Here is a 22450-nt window from a genome sequence, read left to right as displayed (position 1 = left end):
TATATGCTAAATGACTCAAATGTAATTATGATATAGGCCTATTAAGATGCCATAGACCAACTTGTAGATCTATATTTTATTCAAATGTAAAAGCACATAGAAATATTTAATTTAAAACGTGAATATAAACATTTTACAGTATTGTTGGTATTCATATTTTACTTGGCATTAGATCATATTAGATGTGTCATATTTCTGGCCCAGTTTCTAAACTTTACAGTAGCCTATCTTGAGTCTAGCATTCAAGCTGTTGTTTTTTTAATTTGCATAAATTGGATAATCTACATATTTAACTATTTTAGGGATATTCAATGCAGTCTGAGACTGGTATAGGTACAGTAGCTGCTCAACAGGCACTTGTAAAGGCATCTGCATTTCCTTTGTGTGGGTCTTGATATTTGAACCCAATCTAGCCAATCAGAGCGCAATATGTAGAAGCGCTGCCGTTTGAAAGATTAGAAAAAATATTTTAGGGAAACGTAGTCTGCAAGCAATGTAGCTAGCTAGGGCAATTAAGATTAGATAAAAACAAGAGAATAGTCATATCGTTTTCGACACATGTATTCAAGTAAATAGTAGAATATAGGTTTAGGCATACTGTACTATAAATTAGCTAGTACAGCTATGATAATCGTTATTGAGCTAGCTAACTTTCTAACGTTAGCTACAGCATGCTAGCTAACTGTTAACGGTGGCGAACGTGGGCTTGCTACACAATAATGATAGCGCCTAACAGGGTCGGTTCTGCTGGGACTGGATAGTTGGCACAGCGGTTGTTTTTATTTGATGGTCGACCTAGCTAGTTGCAGGTTGTGTCGAAGGATTTTGTTTGTCGAATGAACGTTAGATGGATTGTTTTGAATGAGAAGAAGCGCGTACACAGAGTTGTTGCTGATTGAAAGGAAGGGAAGTGCGGACGTGGGATAGTTAGCTAGGCACTTTTAGCTAGCTGTTATGCTAACGTTAGAGAAGGATACGCATAGATGATCTGCTAGTTGGCTAGGTAAATTGGTAGCTGTGTTGAACATTTTAAGAAGGCACATTGGAAGTCGTTGTTAAAGTGAAATATGAAGATCATTGAAAGAAATGTGATGCGTCTGGCTGTTGTGCAACACCTTCGTGCTGCTTATGGGATAAAGACGAAGAATTGGAATAAAAACAAAGCTCACACCAGCTGCAAGTTGACAGTTAGCTATTCGGTAAGTCTGTTTTGTTTAGTTTGCAAGCTAGATTAGTCAGCTAGATAAGTTCCTTGTTTGTGAAACATTCTGCCTGACTAATATGCATCATTCGGTGCACTTTCACCAAAGTAGCCCCCACGACTCACAGTTCCATTACATGACACAAGTCATTGTATGAAGGCGTCTTCTGAAGTTAGTTGTTTTTTTGCTACAATCCCCGACGCTCGGGTTGAACATCAACATGCATCGCTTGCGGTACAGTTTTGGAAGAAAAATTACCTTTCATATCAGCGAGATATATATATATATATATATATATATATAACAAGGTTACATTGATACTACATTGCAAGTTTATGGAAAACAAGATGCAACCACCTGTGCTAATGAGCTATCTAGCACCCTCTGAACACCTGTGTAAGCGTAACGTTACAGTAACTCTGGGAGTGAAACAGAAGTGTAGTTTTGCTGGATGGAGGCACCCACAACTGTATTTATCTGTGCAAAACTGCTGCAGTACAGTAAGTATCTTTTTAATTTGAACGATTATTCCAAGCTGATCAAAGATAACGGCCATATGTTTCGAAAGCTGTATTTCTAGTGATTTATAAAACACATCGTTCAGATTGTTGTTCATGTGAGGCAGTCGTGGGCGAGGCTACGGATCCCAAACCGGATGCATACATTAATTGTGCCCCCCCCCCCCCAACATTGAGTTGTTCGTTTCAGGTAAAATAACAAGGTCTTCTACTACAATTAATCCACACATAAAGCGGCCAACCGAATCGTTTATAGTCATCTCTCCTCCTTCCAGGCCTTTTCATCTTTGAACCTATATGGTGATTGGCATCTACACTTTTATCACAACGACCTGCAAAACATTTCGCCTTTCAATCACCCACGTGGGTATAACTAATGAGGAGATGGCACGTGGGTACCTGCTTCTATAAACCAATGAGGAGGTGGCTCGTGGGTACCTGCTTCTATAAACCAATGAGGAGATGGGAGATGCAGGACTTGCAGCGCGATCTGGTCAGAAATATGAATGACTTCTATTTTAGCCATTGGCAACGTGCTAACATGGATTTCTAAATTTATTTTGTGACCAGACAGTCTGGTCTGGTCAGCATATAATGATGGCTGAGAACTGTAGGAAGAAGGCAGAATTCTGCCTAGAATTGTCAAGAGTTAACTTTCACCCAACCCCATTTGTTAAGCCTATCATTGTAATTCACTTTCATTGTTGGATTAATGTTAGTCTGTCTGCTAGCCCAAGATGTACTCTTACTGAGTGTAATGTTACCGTTACTCCTTAAGGTCCAAGGACCTCCTTGTATTATGTTCAGAGATAGACTGACTCTGGTCAGCCAAATACTCAATCTAAACGTGAATCGAATATTCGGCGCACGTGATTGGATTTGATTCTCAGTGTAATAGGTTTCTAGAAACACAAAGCACTATACTTTCGTATCATGGCTGTGTGCGAACACTAACCCTATAAAGTTGTCTATCAATTTAACCTTTTGGGAAATTATTTCTCTCTGATATGAATGATAACGTCCTTATGCTTCCAAATCCCTACCACAAGCGATGCATGTTTATGTTCAACCCGAGCATCAGGGATCTTAAAAAAGGATCCCGTAAAGAATATGTCTTTGTCCAATGACTCTTATGTGTAATGAAATGGAACTACATGTCGTGATCAAGGGCTAGTCTGTCAGCCAGAACTGAGTTGGAGGTTCACTCCCCAACAAGTAATGGTGTTAAGGGGTGGACTAGCCATAGCTATCTAAGATTTATGTATTTAACTAGCTAAGTGAATTGTTCCTTGTCTCAAATGTGAGTCAAAAAATGACAATAGAAGACACATTTGGGTCAGTCTGCCCTTTTATAAGAAATTCCTAAAGAGGCATACATAATAGCACAGACTGTTTTATTGAGCTTGGTGATGAGTGGCTCAAGGAATGCTTGCCTTTGGCAGGTAGACTAATTTGATTTTTAAGGCAATTGGTTTTGTCCATTTAACTCACACATTCTCTCAAATGTACTGGCAGGAAATCTATTAAATAAATTGCACAGGGCTGTGGTAGGCTATAGGCTGTTGTTTTTCAAAAGCACATTGAAGCACTTGTTTTCTAGTCTCTCCCTCTAAAATACTGAAGAGAACTGTTTGGCACTTGGCAGGCACAACATACAGCTAGCCTGTATTTGATCAGGTGATGAGTTATAAACTACCGCCTTGGGCAATGGAATGCGTAACCGTTCTAAACCAGTTGTCATTGCCTTCTGCTGAGTAGGGACGATTCACATGTAAAGACTTGAGTGCCCTTTCACAGATATTTCTGTGGTGTGGTTTGATTGATTGGGTACCAAATTGAAGTTTATTTGTGAGTTAGGCCTATATAGGAGGATTAAACCAGGTGCCGTGCAAAGCCTTCCTTGTTGAAATCAAACATGAAGTGGAAATAATGACGTTTGTTTTTGCAGGTGAAAGTGTTTGGTGTACCGCTGGAGAGCCTTCCGCAGTACAGTGTGGCGAATGGCAGTGTACCGTGGTAAGATAAACACCTGTCTTAGCTAGAACTTCTACTTCTTTTTAACTCAATATTTTGTTGTTCTCTATTTGCGTGTGTTAGTCAAATTATTTGTCCTTTTCATGGTCTGTTTCTCCCATCCCCTTGCTTTCCCAGTTTTCTCATGGATGCGTGCACAAGTCTGCTGGAACATGTGGATACAGAGGGTTTGTTCAGAAAGTCTGGTTCCATTGTCCGCCTGAAAGCACTCAGGGTGAGTGATGGCTGGAGCTTGACCCTGCTGCAGTTGACATTGATATGAATAGGGAGGCCCTGGCTGCTGGGATAGTGAAACACAGGGCATCATTGTTTGTTTTTGTCTGGGTAGGCGAAGTTGGATAAGGGTGAGGAGTGCCTGTCCACTGCCCTGCCGTGTGATGTTGCTGGCCTGGTCAAGCAGTTCTTCAGGGAGCTACCAGATCCTGTTCTGCCCACAGAGCTGCATGATGCCTTCCTCAAGGCCCAGCAGCTGCCCACAGAGGAGGAGAGGACCTCTGCCACCCTGCTGCTGTCCTGTGTACTGCCTGACAGAAACATGAGCATCCTACATTACTTCTTCGCCTTCCTCCACAAAGTCTCTCAGAGGTACAATTTCACAAGTTTGTCTCGTAATTAAATAGTATATCTGTACCATTTTGAACTGGGGCAATCATTCTTTCCCACCCTGGTTTTGCTTCGTTTTAGAAGTGGTGTGAATAAGATGGACAGCAGTAACCTGTCTGTGATCCTGGCTCCCAACCTCCTGCACGCTGGAGACGGGGCAGACAAGATGAACGCCAGCACAGAGAAACGCCTCAAGCAACAGGCAGCCGTGGTCTACTGCCTTATAGAACATGCTCTGGATTTCGGTAACAGTTCAAGCTTTGTTATTGTAGTGTCACTAATCAACTGGGTATTAAATGTGATAGTTAAAAGTAAATGTCTATAGCTCACAGTTTCTAAATGTGTCTCTGTGGTAGGTGTGGTACCTCAGTTTATCATGGAGAAGATTCCAGCCATGCTGGGCTGTGAGGCTGCTGTTCTTTCCCCTACTCTAGATGGATTCGAGGAGTTAGACACAAACTCTGGGACCAAGAGGAGACACAGGCGCAGTTTAGGAGGTCAGATACACTGGAAAAACTGGGCAGGACATTGCTTGATGTAGAATACATTTATTCTGTATAGCATTTGGTCATTGAAATTATCATGTGCTGTAGGCTTATCGCTTTCTCAGTAAAGCTCTATTGAATTTCCAAATCTGGAATGTTTTGTCTCGCATTTCAGATATGGTCAATGGAGCTCGGAATAAGTTAAAAATAAATAGAACACCCACAAATACTCCCCAGTCAGACGGATATGGTAGGTATTTATGCAGGTTAGGTCACGCCTCCTGCCGTCAAATGAGAGCATACCCCCATAACTCTAACACATATACATCTCATCCAGTTTACAACAAGGAATCAGCTGCTTGACTTACACAGAAATTAAGAAACTCTTCATTACAATTTGATCGCAGGTTGTTTTCATTTGCTCATATGTAGTGAATGAGTAGCAATGCTGTCTGTCTTGTTAGCATTTTTTCCCTATTACGTTAAATGATTTGATGCTTGCCCAAATTGTCTTGCCTACTCTTTGCCTTGCCTACTCTTTGCCTGTGTGCTTGTCCATTGGCGTTAATATTCTCCATCAATGCAAATCCAGAATCCCTGCAAATTATTTCAGTTGACTCTGTTCTAAATCATTTTCATTGGGAAACTTGGGGAACATAAACCTAAATTCACTCATGATTTCCCCCAGTTTTTTCTTCAACTCCTGTGATAATTACTCCCAACTCCAAGAGAAAACTTCCTTTGGAATCTGGTCAAAGTTATGGCTCCAGCAAGAAACGGAGATCCATCAAAAAGAACCTTGTTTTAGAGTTACTACCTAATGCTCTGTTTGGTGGAAGCTCTACTCCTGTACCAGGTAACGCGGCCCTATATAATCAAAATGGGTGACGTAAAAATAACAAGAAGAAGACTAAAAAGAGTGTGTGCTGAGTGTTCCCCTTCGTTCCTGTTGTTCAGGATACACGGACCCCAGTGCTTCGGAATCCCTGAACTCCTCCCAGAATGCATTGTCCTCAATTGGGAGGTCCAGCAGGCAGTGTGCCAGCTCTGCAAGGAGAAAGAGCAAACGACTGAGTCACCGGCATGTTGTCAACCGGTACATACATGCATGTGGTTTATCAAAGGCTATTTCCCAATCCTATGTGGTAATGACGATGCATCCTGTTCCTGTATTCAAACTGATAACGATCTGAAACGCACGAACCTTCTTGAATATTTGTATTTAATTATGTATAATATGTCTAACTTGACAATGGTTGAAACGGTATGCTCACATGTTTATTTTTCAGAGTGGAGTCAGGGAAAGCTGGTTGCTTCTCTCCCAAGGTCACCAAGAAAGAAAATGTTTGTAAGTCCCTGCGCCTGCGCTTCAGCCTGGGCAAGAGCAGCAGAGACCCTGTAAGTTTAGATCCCCATGTATGACCTCACACTGATTATATGGTCCTCAAATTGGAGGGAAAGCCTGCTCTCAATCCCAGCCTTGATGACCCGTTTGCCTATTGACTTTAATTGTACTAATCGAATATAAATAATGAACAGTTATGCATTAGGGTGCAATTGTAAGGTACAATTTAGCACGGAAGCACTTATTTCTAATATTTTTAGGTTTTATTTTTAGCTTAAATCTTTGGATTAACTACTTACATTTTGTCTGTCGTTTTATGGCAGTTTTAGGGTATTCATGTTTAGTTTCAATAATGCATGGTGGGTTAATAAATTGAACGGAGCCCATTTTAAGACATTATTATGAATTTTTCCAATAAGTCAAACATTATTGTTTACATGACGAGAATACCGTTATTTCTGCATGACTGTTATGTAACATTTGATGGAATGTTTATACTGATTAACTAGTGAACCAAGATGTTTATACTCTCAATGCTAGGATATTAAATATTATTTTAGATTTGTGAAATCTTAACATTTTAAGACTTTTAAAACATTTAATATATTAACCAAATATTATATTTACATAAACGGAACTGTAACCTGGTTTAGGTACGACAGTAATTTTATAGTGCGTCATAATGATGTATATTTGCAATTTAATAAAACATTGACCAAAACATTTCTTCAGAGTAACTTTTTACCATACTCCAAAGACCCTTAAATTCCAATCCATCAGTCATACATCTAAACAACGTTCTAGTGCACGGCTACATCTAGATGCTTCCATCCCAACAATGTCATTTCTCATTCCATGCTGGCGATTCAGAAAGAGGGTTCAGAGTCCATTGGTTGGCGACTTGCCACTCAAGAGAGCACCACCAGTTTTCGTTTCACCAAAGATGCCGAATTTAGCCCGACTGTATTGCGAAACAAGAGCTCGTCGAATGGTGAGTCCATATTTTAAAAACTAACATTCAAAATGTACTTTCATAATTAATGTGCTAAGAGTTAAAGTAATGCATGAAATGGATCAGTGTTTGTGTTATACGTTGTCCCTTGAGGGAAGCGCTGCCTGCTACTGCCCACTGTACTCAACAGGCTCCAAGTTCTACAGTAAGTCAGAGGACAACCTGCTGACCCCCCAGTGTAATGACGGCAGTGCCTTCCGGACATCCTGGAATGGGGAGACTCCTGACGAGGGTCTTGTCTTGGGCGGGGGCTCCTTCACCGACACACCCATGAACATGTGCCTGAACAACAACTACTACTCTGAGCCTGCCATCGTGGTGGCCAAGCCCCCCATGGTGGCCAGCTTCCCCAAGAAGCTGTGCTGTGGCTCCAGCGCTGAGAGCCTGGAGAGTGAGGGCTCGTTCAGCCAGTCCCAGACCGGGCCCACCTTACTCAAGATCAAAAGAGCCTTCACTGAGTCACACCACAGTGCCCCCTCAGGAGAGGACAAGGCATCACACCCTGAGAACACTGAAACAGATTCAACTCCTTCTGAATCTAAAACACTCAAAGGTGCATCACCAAACAAAGAGAGTTCTAGCATGCCAACACCTCACAGGTGTCTGGCTGATGACCAGAACATCACATTTGGTCAGATCAAGTTTGTTCCTCTGTCTCCCTTGTCTATAGACAGCACCCTGTTTGAAGTCGGAAGGAGTAGCAGTCTGTCAGAGAAGGCCTGTGACCAGTTGCTGTGTGCTGGTGACAGATCCGTGGAGGGAGAGGCAGAGATTGTGGCTGACCAAGTGAACTGCAGTAGGCTGATCGATGCCCTGGACATCCAGAGCCCTGGTCACTTCACACGCAGCATGGCTGCTGGGGTCCAGACCACTCTATACAGAGCCTCTGGGCTGGAGTACTTTCAGGAGCTCAACACCCCTCTACCCCCCATGGGTACAGTATCTGTAATGGTAGATGTGGCTGTGGCATCCCCAGAGCCCAGTACCCATCCCCAGAGGCAGGAGCATCAGCAGGTGGAGCTTCCCTCCCCAGGCACCCTGGAGACCCGCAGGGTAAGGGTGGCAGACCACATCCAGCGCTTCAACAAGCTCGTCCTGTATTCACCTAAATCACAGGCCAAAGCAGTCAGGTCCCCTCTCAAGTTCCAGCGTACTCCCGTGCGCCAGTCTGTCCGCAGGATCAACTCTCTACTGGTGGACAGGAGGCCTGCAGTGGTTGGGAACACCTCCAGCCGGGCCCAGGACACCCCTACCCCTGTGGGGAAGGCTGTCAGCCTGGAGAGTGGCCTGTCTGCTAGGGCTCAGCTTCAGCCTTACCAGTGCCAGGCAGACAACCAGGGAGGCCCCCCAAATTACAAGGGCCGCTCCACAAAAACCCGCCCTCCTCCTGTCCCACCCAAGAAGACAGCCAGCATCATGCGCAAGCCTAGGAATTGCGCTCTAGGCGACGTGACCAACAAGGTACAACCTAAGGCCAAAGGTGACACACCCATTAAGAACAGCCCAGGAGGTGAAGGTCAGAAGTCTGTGGTGCAGCAGGTGGCTGAGAGGGATGTGTGTTGCTACAGAGGCTCCCCCAGGAACCCCCTCAACGATGGCAGACTGCTGTCAGCCACCAAGCCCATAGACCTCTAGTCTGGTAGAACTGCTCCCTTTAAATAGACAGTCACCGTATGACTCCAAAACATTCCCCTCTGTTTTCAGGGTTTAATTTATTTTAATTTCTGGATGCTGTTCTCTGTGAGTTGTGTTTGGGGTGACTGATCTATGGCACCTTTTTTTACTCTTGTTGGTAAAAATTGAGTTTTGCAAATGCATATCAGTGTAATGGAATGAGTTTGTTTTGTAGTCTGTTCGACTAGTGTGAAAGCCAATGTTCAACGGTTGGGTGTATGGCTGGAAGTTTCCAGATTTTAGATGAGCTTTTACTTATCTTTTCATTGAGTTTGTCATTTGGTAAAGGTCTACAAAGCAAACTGTTTCCCCTAAAAAACATTTCATGTATTTTCTTTAAAAAATATATATTTTGCATTGGATTAAACATATGAACCGATCAAGGCACCTTTTGGGCAAATTTATTGATAAAACCATTCAAGCGATATTGATTTAATTCACCTCTGCAGTTACAGTCCTAGTATTTCCAATCTCTTCAGAAGTATTGCATTACCATGTTAATTTTTGTTAAATAGAAAAATAAATCAAAACATTCAGAACACTTGTTTTTTTAGTTGGGAATAATTCATAATACTGTGTGCATTTCTCTGCACTAATGCTGCAATAGGAAATGGTATTATAATTTAAGGAAACAACACCTCGACATCACTACTGGTCCTTAGAGTTTCGTTCCACAAGGGGGTGTACTATAGTCACTTGTTTGGGCAGCTGCAATGTAGCATGGGTACTGTATGTAATTTGTCACTAGTCAGTGGCAACTTGACTATAGGACCGAGGACTTCAGACTGACAAATATCTTTCCGTTTACGTTGTATCAAATCAAGAAAATAGCATCGCTTAATACGCCCGACATATCTTCTGTAGTCCGACCGTTCTCGTCAAGGAAGAGCCATGCTTTTTGATGACGTTATGAATTAATCAAACAGACCTGGCTGTGCTTTGGGCTGCCGCGCACACAGAGACCACTGGCATTGACACGTGTGAAATAATGCATAAAATGATGCGACCAGAAAAACCAAAAAAACTTTACACAACCTGTGGTAGCCTAACACCACGATCACACCATCACCAATAGTGACAACAACAGTGTCACATCAAAGGTGACAGGCTCGTGGTGCTGAAACGACATCGACCTTAATACCCGTGCACTCCATGGCTCTGAAGGAGAGATCGTTTTGGTCACATAGACACGGCTGGTATGGTGACTGCAGTCACACACAGCATCAAATAATGTTAAAGAATATGCAGCCCATTTGCTCCCCATGAAATCATAACAATAAAATTGCATTGCAAATATATTTTTACAACGTTCTTCCCCCTAACCGGTGATATAAAGTATAAATGCAACAATGTTTCATGATCATTATTTTCAGAGAGATTGCTAACAGTAAGTGAGCTGCAACAACAACAAAATGCCACTCACCAGGTGATGATTTGTAAACTAAGTTTGAAAGTTTATCTTGAAAAGGGTGATGCTAACAAATTAGCAACATCCACTTTGAAGTTGATAATATCCACTGCAGCTGCTTTTGCCATTGTCACACTACTACAACACAAGCTAGCTAACACTGATCACATTTACATGCACACCAATATCCCATTCTTATTCAGGATACGTAAGTATTCTGTTATTGAGTAGATGCATATAAACACCATACGTATCCTGTTTACAATAACCTGAAAAGGCTTGTATCCAGGTTATGAGAAACCCAGATAAGATGCCTGGGATGTGCTGATCTTAAAGGGGATACTGTGCCATGTAAACATTGTATCCCGTTTACTGTTTTTGTTTGCACAGGCTCAGTTTTGCATATCATGGGTGTTGTGGGATGTTTTCATCTGATGTTCAAACAAATCACTTCAAAAAGTAGGTTACCTGTGCGTTTCCATCCACTGTAATTCCAACATTTATTTTACAGATACTTTGTACTGGACTGTATAGCCTACTGGCTACTTTCACCCCTAATTTAGACAAGTTTCTGCTTATAATGTCTGACATTTGGTAGGCCATATTAGAATTTTTTACATTTGGGTGGCCATTTGTTTATTAGGTATAGTTAGATACATGCAGATTCTCTTCTGTCATGACTTGTTGCCCCAGAAGACTAGTAGTACTCACCAGAATGTCTTACATTGGTAGAATGAATGCATTAGTAATCCATACTTAACAAAAATATAAACACGACAGTTTCAACGATTTTACTAAGTTACAGTTCAGAAATTCATTAGGCACTAATCTATGGATTTCACATGACTGGTCAGGGGCACAGCCATGGGTGGGCCTGGCAGGGCACAGGCCTACCCACTTGGGAGCCAGGCCCGGCCAATCAGAGTGAGTCAGTGTCCATATTTTTGTTACTATTCCATTTAACCCAAATGACCTTAAATTAGGAATATTATGTTTATTTGTGGTTACAGGGATACTTGTGAGCAGGATATCAAATCTGCATGTAAACAGCTTATTCCAAATAAGAGCTGTAAAGCAAATTCAGACATGCTCGGAAAATTGGGTCGGTGGCTCTATGTGGAAGGTGTGATGCAATTGCGGAGCCTCCTTAGGCATGCAGAGGCCAAATTGAGTTCCGTACCGCATTGCGGGCGTGCCTCTCAAATTTTGTAACATTGCAGAGTGCTATATATATATTTAGTAGCTCATAAAGCTCCACATTTACAGGATTGGTTGACGGTAGGTGGGGTCAGGATGTCTTGTATAAACTCACTTCCTTCACAACAGCTCTGTGCTGCTCCACGGAGCACAATAAGTATTAGAGGCCGTATCACCATAAATGCTGCACGGCCAATGCAGAAGTTGGATTGGCCAAGCAGTGCCTTTAAGCGGGATATGAGCTACTATGCAGAATACTGTGCGCATGTAAACTTGGTCACTGTCACACTACTACAACACAAGCTAGTTAATATTACTAGCGTTAGATTGGGAAAACTGCTTGAGCCACTGATATTTTTTATAGCGCTCTCAGTAGTGACATATCTCAGCCTTCACTTTTTTTTCTTAAATGGTCCCGACTCCCGCCCATTTCAAGTCTAAATGTAATTGCTTCATTCCTCTGTCACTCAAATTATGCTCTAATACAGTTGAATGGCAGAGGCACAGATGGAACAATGAGACAGATATTTCACCGGATGTATAAATGTGAAGCATCCGGTTGGCGTTTCCACTCACTACTAAATATGGTGGTGAGAGGAAGCCCAGTGGCCGGTAGTGGGGAAAGATGGAAATTGGCTGATATTCTGCTAACCAATGAAACATTTGATCTCAATGCAGTTCTGTTTTCAAAACAAAAATGTGTTGTTTTCAAAATGAACAGAGTGGACAAAGTTTTGTAGACCACAGACTAACTGCAATTTTATTTAACTTTTGCAAAGGGTAAACTCTCTCTTGGGTTAGTTATAAAAAATATTTGGCTTAGGCCTTCTGTCCAGCTTCTGAAGGCCTAGCCAATGGCTGGTTGAGTTAGCTAGATTATTCTACCTAGAGACCACGAAAGGAAATCCTGATTGGATATTTTTTTCCTCTTTAGTGTTAACCCTTCTCTTTTCAACACAAATGGAAATCAGAAGATAATTTATTGTAAAGATGAAATGGAAATTTAAATTAAATGTAATAAAATAAACATACTTTCTCAAAAATAAATCCCTTACGGTTCCCCACTGGGACTACTCCAGCAGATGGTGCCATGTCTTCTCATTTTGAGAATGTCTATGCCATAGGCTGATGCTACTCTCACATACAAGAGAGGCCCTTTAAGGTATATCACTAGCTTGATCCATAGGTGTGTTGCATTGAATAACCAAATGCTATCAACATGACATCACTAATTCCTCTCAGTTTAATAGAAAGTTAGTGTGCCTGATAACCTCAGGCAAATGTGCACACCTTTAGCACTGGTATAATGGAGTTTACAGATGTGATCAAACTATAGTTGTTATGAAGGTGCTTAGATATAAAACAGTATAGACTGAGGGGAGGGAATATGTGGATAGAGCTTGAGCACTGGACAATGGTCATAATCTGGAATAGGATATAGAAAACATATTCCTCTATGACAAATCAAATTGTATTTGTCACATACACGTGGTTAGCAGATGTTAATGCGAGTGTAGCGAAATGCTTGTGCTTTTAGTTCCTACAATGCAGTAATAACCAACAAGTAATCTAACCTAACAATTCCACAACTACTACCTTATACACAAGTGTAAAGGGATAAAGAATATGTACATAAAGATATGAATGAGTGATGGTACAGAACGGCATAGGGAAGATGCAGTAGATGGTATAGAGTACAGTATATACATATGAGGTGAGTAATGTAGGGTATGTAAACATTATATTAAGTGGCATTGTTTAAAGTGGCTAGTGATACATTTTTACATCAATTTCCATTATTAATGTGGCAGCAGCCACTCAATGTTAGTGGTGGCTGTTTAACAGTCTGATGGCCTTGAGATAGAAGTTGTTTTTCAGTCTCTCGGTCCCTGCTTTGATGCACCTGTACTGACCTCGCCTTTGGATGATAGCGGGTTGAACAGGCAGTGGCTCGGGTGGTTGTTGTCCTTGATGATCTTTATGACCTTCCTGTGACATCGAGTGGTGTAGGTGTCCTGGAGGGCAGGTAGTTTGCCCCCGGTGATGCGTTATACAGACGTCACTACCCTCTGGAGAACCTTACGGTTGTGGGTGGAGCAGTTGCCGTACCAGGCGGTGATACAGCCCAATAGGATGCTCTCGATTGTGCATCATTAGAAGTTTGTGAGTGCTTTTGGTGACAAGCCGAATTTCTTCGGCCTCCTGAGGTTGAAGAGGCGCCGCTGCGCCTTCTTCACAACGCTGTATGTGTGGGTGGACCAATTCAGTTTGTCCGTGATGTGTACGCCGAGGAACTTAACTTACTACCCTTTCCACTACTGTCCCATCGATGTGGATAGGGGGGTTCTCCCTCTGCCATTTCCTGAAGGCCACAATCATCTCCTTTGTTTTGTTGACGTTGAGTGTGAGGTTATTTTCCTGACACCACACTCTCAGGGCCCTCACCTCCTCCTTGTAAGCCGTCTCATCGTTGTTGGTAATCAAGCCTACCACTGTAGTGTCGTCCGCAAACATGATGATTGAGTTGGAGGCGTGCATGGCCACGCAGTCGTGGGTGAACAGGGAGTACAGGAGAGGGCTCAGAACGCACCCTTGTGGGGCCCCAGTGTTGAGGATCAGCGGGGTGGAGATGTTGTTGCCTACCCTCACCATCTGGGGGCGGCCCGTCAGGAAGTCCAGTACCCAGTTGCACAGGGCGGGGTCGAGACACCTCTTCGTCTGATGATGAAGAATAGGAATCATCGGACCAGCACGCAGCGTGGTAAGTGTTCATAGTAAATTTAATTAAATAAACTGAACACTGAATGACAAAAAAAAGTGACACGAAACAGTCCTGTAAGGTCGGGAAACAACTACCCACAAACACAGGTGGGAACAGGCTACCTAAGTATGGTTCTCAATCAGAGACAACGATTGACAGCTGCCTCTGATTGGGAACCATACCAGGCCAAACACAGAAATACAACACACAGAACAAAACAGAATGCCCACCCCAACTCACGCCCTGACCAAACCAAAATAGAGACATAAAAAAGGAACTAAGGTCAGGACGTGACATGTAGGGACAGTTGTTTTAGTTTTTTAGTTTACTGGTATTTCCAGAAAAAATCCACTAGGTTTGCTGCATGTACAAAAACGTAGGAAATGTTCTTTAATTGACACATGCTGTCTCTAATCAATTAACGTCTGGTCGTGCATAAGTGTTTGGTAGGGGGATTGCCTAAACCAGGGAAGGCATAGCTCTACGAATCTTAATTGCACTAAGACTGTTATTTGGCAGGGAATACTATTTGTAGATCAGTGATTCTACACCTCAATTTCAGCAAGGGGTAGCCTGACCGGGAGACGAACTCTGGTCCAGCGACTGTCAAGCCAACACATTAACCGGGGTAACGGTTAAGGTTTTGGTTTGACAGGTTTGAACCTCTTCAGCGTAACGGTTAAGGTGTTGGCTTGTAGCAGTAGCATTTGCATGTGGATCATTTTAAAAATGGGTTTAATAGTAAATAGGTATTTTTAATTGTAAAAATGTATTCACGTTTAATGTGCCATAAACACAACCAGTCATGATGTTTTCATCTGATTGTCAAACAAATCACTTCAGAAAGTAGGTTACCTTCACACGTTCTTCCAAAATTATTCCAGCATCCGAACAGGTGGCTGAAATTACAGTATCTCACCGGAGAAAGCATCCATACTCTTTTTGGCCAGACAGCATCAGATACCTGGGCTACACACAGATGACGATGGCAGTATTATCAGCATCACCTGTCTTTTTACTAAAGAAATGCATATTTTATCCCCCTAGAGCCCTCAAACTCAACTCTAGACCTTGAAGCCAATTCCATGTATTTGTTCATTGTTCCCACTAATCAGGGACTGATTTAGACCTGGGACATAAGGTGGGTGCAGTTAATTATTAGGTAGAACAGAAAACCAGCAGGCTTTGGACCTCATAGGGTAAGAGTTGAATACCAGTGCACATAGCCACGGGAAATAGTTTGAGGGTGGGGGGTCTGAGAATTACCAGCTCTACAGACGGCTATATCGGTTTGCTCATACAGGACTATTAAAGCCCCATTGCACTACTTTTGGGAGAGAAAAAATATCTATATGTTTTTATTATTATTTTTCAAGGGGGACTGCAGCACCCCTACTTCCCGCGGCTATGCCCCTGCCCTAGACTCTTAAGGGCTGGGTTTATACTAAGGTAGCCTCATCGAGAACCAGACTTCCCTAATACGGTCTACCTTTGGGAAGTTCATGGCAGAAAAATTGAGAAAGTGTTGGAGACCCAGTGTAAATCAGTGACGCCTCGCTACACTTGAAACCAATCAAATGCCTTGCTTGGGCGGAGCTCCAATAGTACTCACTAACTATTGGACTATACTAGATTATTTTCGTCCACAGTTTTTATGCAAGTAAAGTCATAGCGTATATAAAAAAAACAGGACGTTTCGGTGTAATTTTATAAATGCCAACAGATCATTTGTTTGTTCGACATAGTGCGACCTTTTTTGTGTTTGTAAAATGTATTATGTGGGAAATGTTGGAAACGCATTTTATGCACAAATATTGATATAATAACCATCATATAGTTCTCCTCCCACTACAACTCGGGAAACCACGCAGTTTATTAGGCTACGGATTAAATAAATTATGATGAACTTCACAGGGTGGTGAAAGTGCACGGTGATAAGCTTGATGCTGCTTTCCAATAAATATCGAGGGTCTTAATCTGGTAACGTGATCGATGCTTGACTATCGTTTGACAAATATAAATATTCTTGCTCTTATCCATAATAATCTCATCATGTGTAGACTATCCAACCCGCACAGCCTACCTTCATTGTATCTACAAGAAGTTGGCTAGACTCTGGTCTATCGGTAGAGTTGAAAATGCAATGGAAACACATTGAATTCTAATTTAGTTTCGGTGCATGAAAATTTAAGAAAAAAAAGGTACATTTTGTGTGCCTTTCATCACGCACGGATTTTATCCGCAACGAGTCCATTTGGTGGAAACATTGGTATTCCAGAATATTTGCATGAAAATCTGTCGCCAATTGGATGAAAATCAAGCTAGTGTTGAGGAAGGTTGGGAAATTGCCGATTTTAAAACCCCGTCAAAATATGTTGATGTATGTCGAGTTTGTGTATGAAACACAATTAAGTTTCTCCTCCAGGTTTTCGTCCATTTTCTGCAATGTTGCAAACTAGCATATGGAATAACTCTGCAAAATGTGTCCTTCCCGGTCGGAAAACAGTGACGAACGTAACACGTTCCAGCAACGAGCATGTGGGGGGTTTCTAGAAATGTAACATCCAATCAGAATCTTGCTGCTTGAAGTCAGCGAACCATTGAAACCATTTTTGCAATACAAAATTCTCCAGAACTGCAAGAGAGGCATGAAGCGACGTAATTTTGGAGGTATGACTACTACTAAGCTAATGTATGGAATTGATTTAAGATGGTAATATCAAGGATAATTTAGCTATTTGATTTGGACATTTAGGACCCCTGTAGGTAAAAAAATATATATATGGTGCATTCGTAAAGTATTCAGACCCCTTGACTTTTTCCACATTTTCTACATTACAGCCTTATTCTAAAATAGATTAAATATGTTTTTTCCCTCATCAATCTAAACACAATACCACAAAAAGAAATGTTAAACGTTGCAAATAAAATGAAATATCAAATTTACATAAGTATTCAGACCCTTTACTCAGTACTTTGTTGAAGCACCTTTGGCAGTAAATACTGCCTCAAGTCTTCTTGGGTATGACGCTACAAGCTTGACACACCTGGATTTGGGGAGTTTCTCCCATTCTTCTCTGCAGATCCTCTCAAGCTCTGTCAGGTTGGATGGGGAGCGTCGCTGTCCTGTTGGAAGGTGAACCTTTGCCTCAGTCTGAGGTCCTGAGCGCTCTAGAGCAGGTTTTCATCAAGGATCTCTGTACGTTGCTCTGTTCATCTTTGCATCGATCCTGACTAGCCTTCCAGTCCCTGCCGCTGAAATACATCCCCACAGCATGATGCTACCACCACCATGCTTCACCGTAGGGATGGTGCCAGGTTTCCTCCAGACGTGAAGCTTGGCATTCAGGCCAAAGAGTTCAATCTTGGTTTCATCAAACCAGAGAATATAGATTCTCATGGTGTGAGATTACTTTAGGTGCCTTTTGGCAAACTCCAAGCGGGCTGTCATGTGACTTTTACTGAGGAGTGGCTTCCGTCTGCCCACTCTATTGGTGGAGTGCTGCAGCGATGGTTTTCCTTCTGGAAGGTTCTCCCATCTCCATAGAGGATCTCTGAAGCTCTGTCAGAGTGACCATCGTGTTCTTGGACACCTCCCTGACCAAGGCCCTTCTCCACCGATGGCTCAGTGGTTCCAAACTTCATCCATTTAAGAATGATGGAGACCACTGTGTTCTTGGGGAACTTCACACACTGACTCAGAACTCTATGGACAATTCCTTCAACCTCAGGGCTTGGTTTTTGCTCTGACATGCACTGTCAATTGTGGGAACTTAAATAGACAGGTGTGTGCCTTTCCAAATCATATCCAATCAATTGAATTTACCACAGGTGGACTCCAATCAAGTTGTAGAAACATCTCAAGGATGATAAATGGAAACAAGATGCGCCTGAGCTCAATTTCGAGTATCATAGCAAATGGTCTGAATACTTATGTAAATAAGGTATTTCTGTTTTTATAAATTTGCAAACTTTTCTAAAAAACTGTTTTCACTTCGTCATTATGGGGCATTTTTTGTAGATTGAGGATTTTTTTTATTTAACCCATTTTAGAAAAAGGCTAACGTAAGAACATTTAGAAAAAGTCAAAGGGTCTGAATACTTTCTGAATGCACTTGTATACATATATTTTTTAATGATTTGATGAAATATTGAATTTGCACTTACTGCTATTAGCCCAAAGAATTGCATTCAATAACAACATGAAAAAACGTTCAAAATTGTAGTCAAAGGGGAGTATTTTTTGAAGTGTCTGTCCTATATCTGAGAGATGTAAGAAAACCTAGGAAAAACAAAAGTACATTTTTACCATAGAATTACCTCTATACCTTTAACGTGGAAATGCCCTAATAACTTCCATACATTTTTCCACCCAGTACTGGCTTACCTTCAGAGGAGTTGCTTGTGGAGGTCGTAGAGCAAAACGGAGAACGCCATCATGAGAGCCTCATCTTTCCCTAGAGGGGTCAGATTCATTTGTAGGCCAAACAGACGTTTTTTGAGAAGACCGATCTTCGAAATGTCTCCTGGTCTGACAAGCACAGTTGTAGCTCTGCCACCGTTCCACAGATGCAGTGGATTGAGATGCAGCCCATGCAAAAAAAAAACAGTTTTTAATGTATTTATTATACCTCGAGCTGAGAAATAATTGTAATATTTTTTGCTTTATTTTTTGCTCATGCCCAGCTCATGAGGCCCCTTGATGATGTGAGGCCTGAGGCAATTGCCTCTTCTGCCTGATGGTAAGTCTGACAGTGTGCGCAGATACTGTGTTTGACTGTGAGAGTGAAGTCATGCATCTCGCACATCTCGATGGGTGTGTTCCAGCAGTAAGCCTAACGAAGTCGGTGGAGGTGCATCTGCAACAGCCGAAAGTCACACACTGTAGTGGATCCACAACAGCAAGGCTCAGATCCACATGGCAGTATCAACATACTTGCTATGGTTTGTTTATAAAAGTTTTCCTGTATAAATGTCAAAATAAACTCCTATACCCCCATATCACGCACTCACTGAAAACATCATGTGTGGTCAATGGTGGAAAAAGTATTAAATTGTCAAAAAGGTCTCAAGAAAAAGTGACCAAGGAAAATACTACTTGATTAATTGGTTTTAATGGTACTTTTGTACAGTGGTGTAAAAAGTACTCAAGTACTCAAAGTAAATGCTATACATCAAATGTCTTATATTAAGTCAACCAGATGGCACCATTTGTTTATAAATGGACAGACTGGGGCATACTCCAACACTCAGACATCCTTTACAAAGCAGTTTTTGTGTTTAGTGAATCTGCCAGATCAGGCTGTAGGGATGACTTTATATTGATTAATACGTGCTTGAATTGGACCATATTGCTGTTCTGCCTGAGTATTCGAAATGTAAGGTGTACATATCTTCTTTATGAATGTAGTGGAGTAAAAGTTGTCAAAAATATAAATGGTAAAGTGTCGGTACCCAAAAAACCGTGTGTCAAAAAAAAACACCCTAATGATTGGTTGACATATCGTGCCTCCCAACATGAAGGTGATGGCTGCATGGTGCAGTTGGTGAGAAGCAACTGCAGCGACTTTAAGGCAACTTCATCACATGATTTTTGTAAAGTTCATGCAGTCCACATGTAGTCGCAAATCGGACAATTCGTATACCCATAATGCAGAACACTTTGACAAAAGAGATCTGTGATCCAGTCGAGCTCGCCTAATATATGCTGTGCTGCTGGTGGCAATTGCCGTGTCCAAGAGGATCAAATCCGTTATGTATCATGGGTAAATTGTGACTGAATGACTGATCTATAAATAATAATGCTCTCTTAGAAAAAAGGTTCTGGATAGAACTAAAAAGGGTTATATTGCTTGCATCATATATGGCACCCTGAAAGGTTCTATATAGAACCTCTTTGTATGGTTCTTTGATCAGAAACCCAGGGGTTATTCTTCACTGAACCAAAATTGGTTCCAAGTAGGGTTATATATGGAATCAATTTCGGTTCTATATAGAACCTTTAGGTGTCCCATTTATGAAGCAAGCTTATAACCCTTATAGGTTCTATGCAGAACCTTTTTTTTATAAGAATGTGAGTAGTTTATGATGCTATGTTCTTGGTAGATTAGTCAGTCTGCAGTGGCATGCACTGTCGGATGCAACGTGGAACTCGCCCAGTGTCATTTCGAGTCTTAAATTGCCCCTAATTTACCTTCTTTTTCTTTTCTTTTTGACTTCGGAGAGGATCAGTTTGAGCAAATAAGGTGTAGAATCACTAATCTACAAATATCATTCCCTGCCAAATAATAGGTTTTGTGCCATTTAGATTCGTATAACTATTTCTACTAACTACTATAGCCTCCTCTGACTAATTAGACGACCCCCACCAAACACTCACGCACAACCAGAGATTGATTGATTGGAGGCAACTTGTAATTTAAATAACATTTCCTATGATTTTCTACCTGCAGCCAACCTAGTGGATACGCCAACAGAGCTGGAAACCTATCTGCAGCCAACCTAGCTGGAAAGTACTCGTCAAATACATTAACCCACCAAAACAACTGGCCTTAGTTATCCTATTAAACATAAAGGTTTGTAGACTGTCGTGTTTTATTTGAGAAAATTGAAGTAATATAAGCCTGATGTAGGCTATCTAATTATTTATGTTTAATACCATCAAGCCACGGTGGAGTGTTCAATCTGCACACAATGCACCCTGACGAGGTCTGTCAACTAATTGAATTGATTCAGCAATAGGAATATAATATCCCATTGCTGGCATCTCAATGAATTCCCTTCATATCACACTCATCGCACTCCTGTGCACAACCGTAGACGTGTTCTGCATGTATTTTTATTTGAAAGCCAGTTTTATATTATGGCTTCACATTGTGTTGCTGCGAGGATTGGCCGCCAACCATGTGTTGCGCAGATGGGGAGTAGCCCAGTAAGCCTACAAATAATGCAGGACTCTGACGAGCAACAGCGTGGAGAGACTCGGGATGTACTGTTATAACTGCAAACATGGCCAGGTCACCTAATCCACATTTTCAGAACTCAAAAGAGCCTATGCAGACGGTCAGGTCGCTGATGATATGATAGGCTACCTCAGGAAAAACACCTGACTACCGAATATGAGGAAGCCTAAGTAGGCATAGCATAAGGTGTAGAATACTGTGACTGGTTTATCCGACAGAAAAAATGAATTTGTTTTATATTTGTTTTGTATTTGAAGATATATAGCAGGTCATGAGTTTATTTGCCAAGGTGAAATAACATAGGCTTATAGTTCGTTCGTTGTCCTAAAAAAACATGTAGGCTAATTTATATGCTAGGCCTATTGATGCCTAAACACACTTGTGATAGGCTATCACTTTTGCTTACAAACTCCGTCTGTTTGTAAAACGGTCTTAAAAACACTTAAGAAGTGTGAATTGATGGGAATTAACTGAAGTGAGACAGAGGAGCCTAGGCGGAAATGTCAATAATGGAATTGGACTTGTCTTGAGGGGCTTATGTTTTCATTTCTAAATAACGGAAGTGTTTTTGGCTGTTACCCTAAATATATTCTCAGACGTCATGCTAATTTCTCAACATTTCATCCCTGCACAAACAGTTTCCAACCAATTACGCACTAACTAAGAACTCTAAGAACACTTTATTTTCTGTTAAACATAAGTCTAATTTAAATACATCGTTATTCGCCTACTCAAGTTGGCTCAAGTTGTCTCGACAGGTGATATAAAGACTTGGTCCAGAACATATTTTCTCTTAATTTAATATGGCTTATTCGTTTCCCAATCGTAAATAATAGTAGGACTAATTTCTAACAACTTGTTTCTTTGGTGAAGTAATGCATCCAAGTAAAAAACAACTTTTTAAAAATGTTGTTATTCTCCAAATCGAAAAAAGCTCACTAAAATTGTAATTTCATATTAAATAACACAATCAATAAAAACATTAATACTAATAACTCAATAAATAAATGCATTCAATTGAAAACATAATTCAAATACATTTTAGGCCCTACGTTTTGTGGAACTTTGCCTATGATATTCAACGTAATGATTTTATTAAATCTACAATTTACATTTGTAGGCAACGTCATACAAATAGCCTATAAAAATTATAAATTGAACCAAAAAATGGTAATTTATAATTCCGTTCGGCCGCCTGCATTGTTATTTGTGGTAACATTTTCTTATACAGTCCTGTCACTTGGCACTG

General features: G+C 41.3%; 1 protein-coding gene across 4 annotated transcripts; it reads left to right on the top strand.

The window, feature by feature from the left end:
- The first annotated feature begins 437 nt into the window (after positions 1–437).
- Positions 438–9252, top strand: LOC118368348 (rho GTPase-activating protein 11A-like). 4 transcript variants are annotated; one of them, XM_035752375.2, is made up of 13 exons: positions 1613–1702; positions 3669–3736; positions 3872–3968; positions 4083–4339; positions 4439–4602; positions 4714–4854; positions 5018–5092; positions 5531–5698; positions 5800–5938; positions 6132–6240; positions 7058–7178; positions 7330–7752; positions 7870–9252. In XM_035752375.2, exons 3-13 carry the CDS (start codon positions 3879–3881, stop codon positions 8832–8834), a joined length of 2652 nt encoding a protein of 883 aa, XP_035608268.1. In that variant the 5' UTR covers positions 1613–1702; positions 3669–3736; positions 3872–3878; the 3' UTR covers positions 8835–9252. The 4 variants fall into 4 exon arrangements, with proteins under 4 accessions (XP_035608269.1, XP_035608268.1, XP_035608265.1 ...); XM_035752376.2 differs by lacking the exon at positions 1613–1702 and adding an exon at positions 438–1199 and having other exon boundaries at positions 7330–9252; XM_035752372.2 differs by having other exon boundaries at positions 1614–1702; positions 7330–9252.
- The last annotated feature ends 13198 nt before the right edge of the window (positions 9253–22450 follow it).

This window comes from Oncorhynchus keta, chromosome 35 (assembly GCF_023373465.1).
Source record: "Oncorhynchus keta strain PuntledgeMale-10-30-2019 chromosome 35, Oket_V2, whole genome shotgun sequence".
Taxonomy (NCBI): Eukaryota; Metazoa; Chordata; class Actinopteri; order Salmoniformes; family Salmonidae; genus Oncorhynchus; species Oncorhynchus keta.
This window is presented reverse-complemented; position numbering and strand designations above follow the sequence as displayed.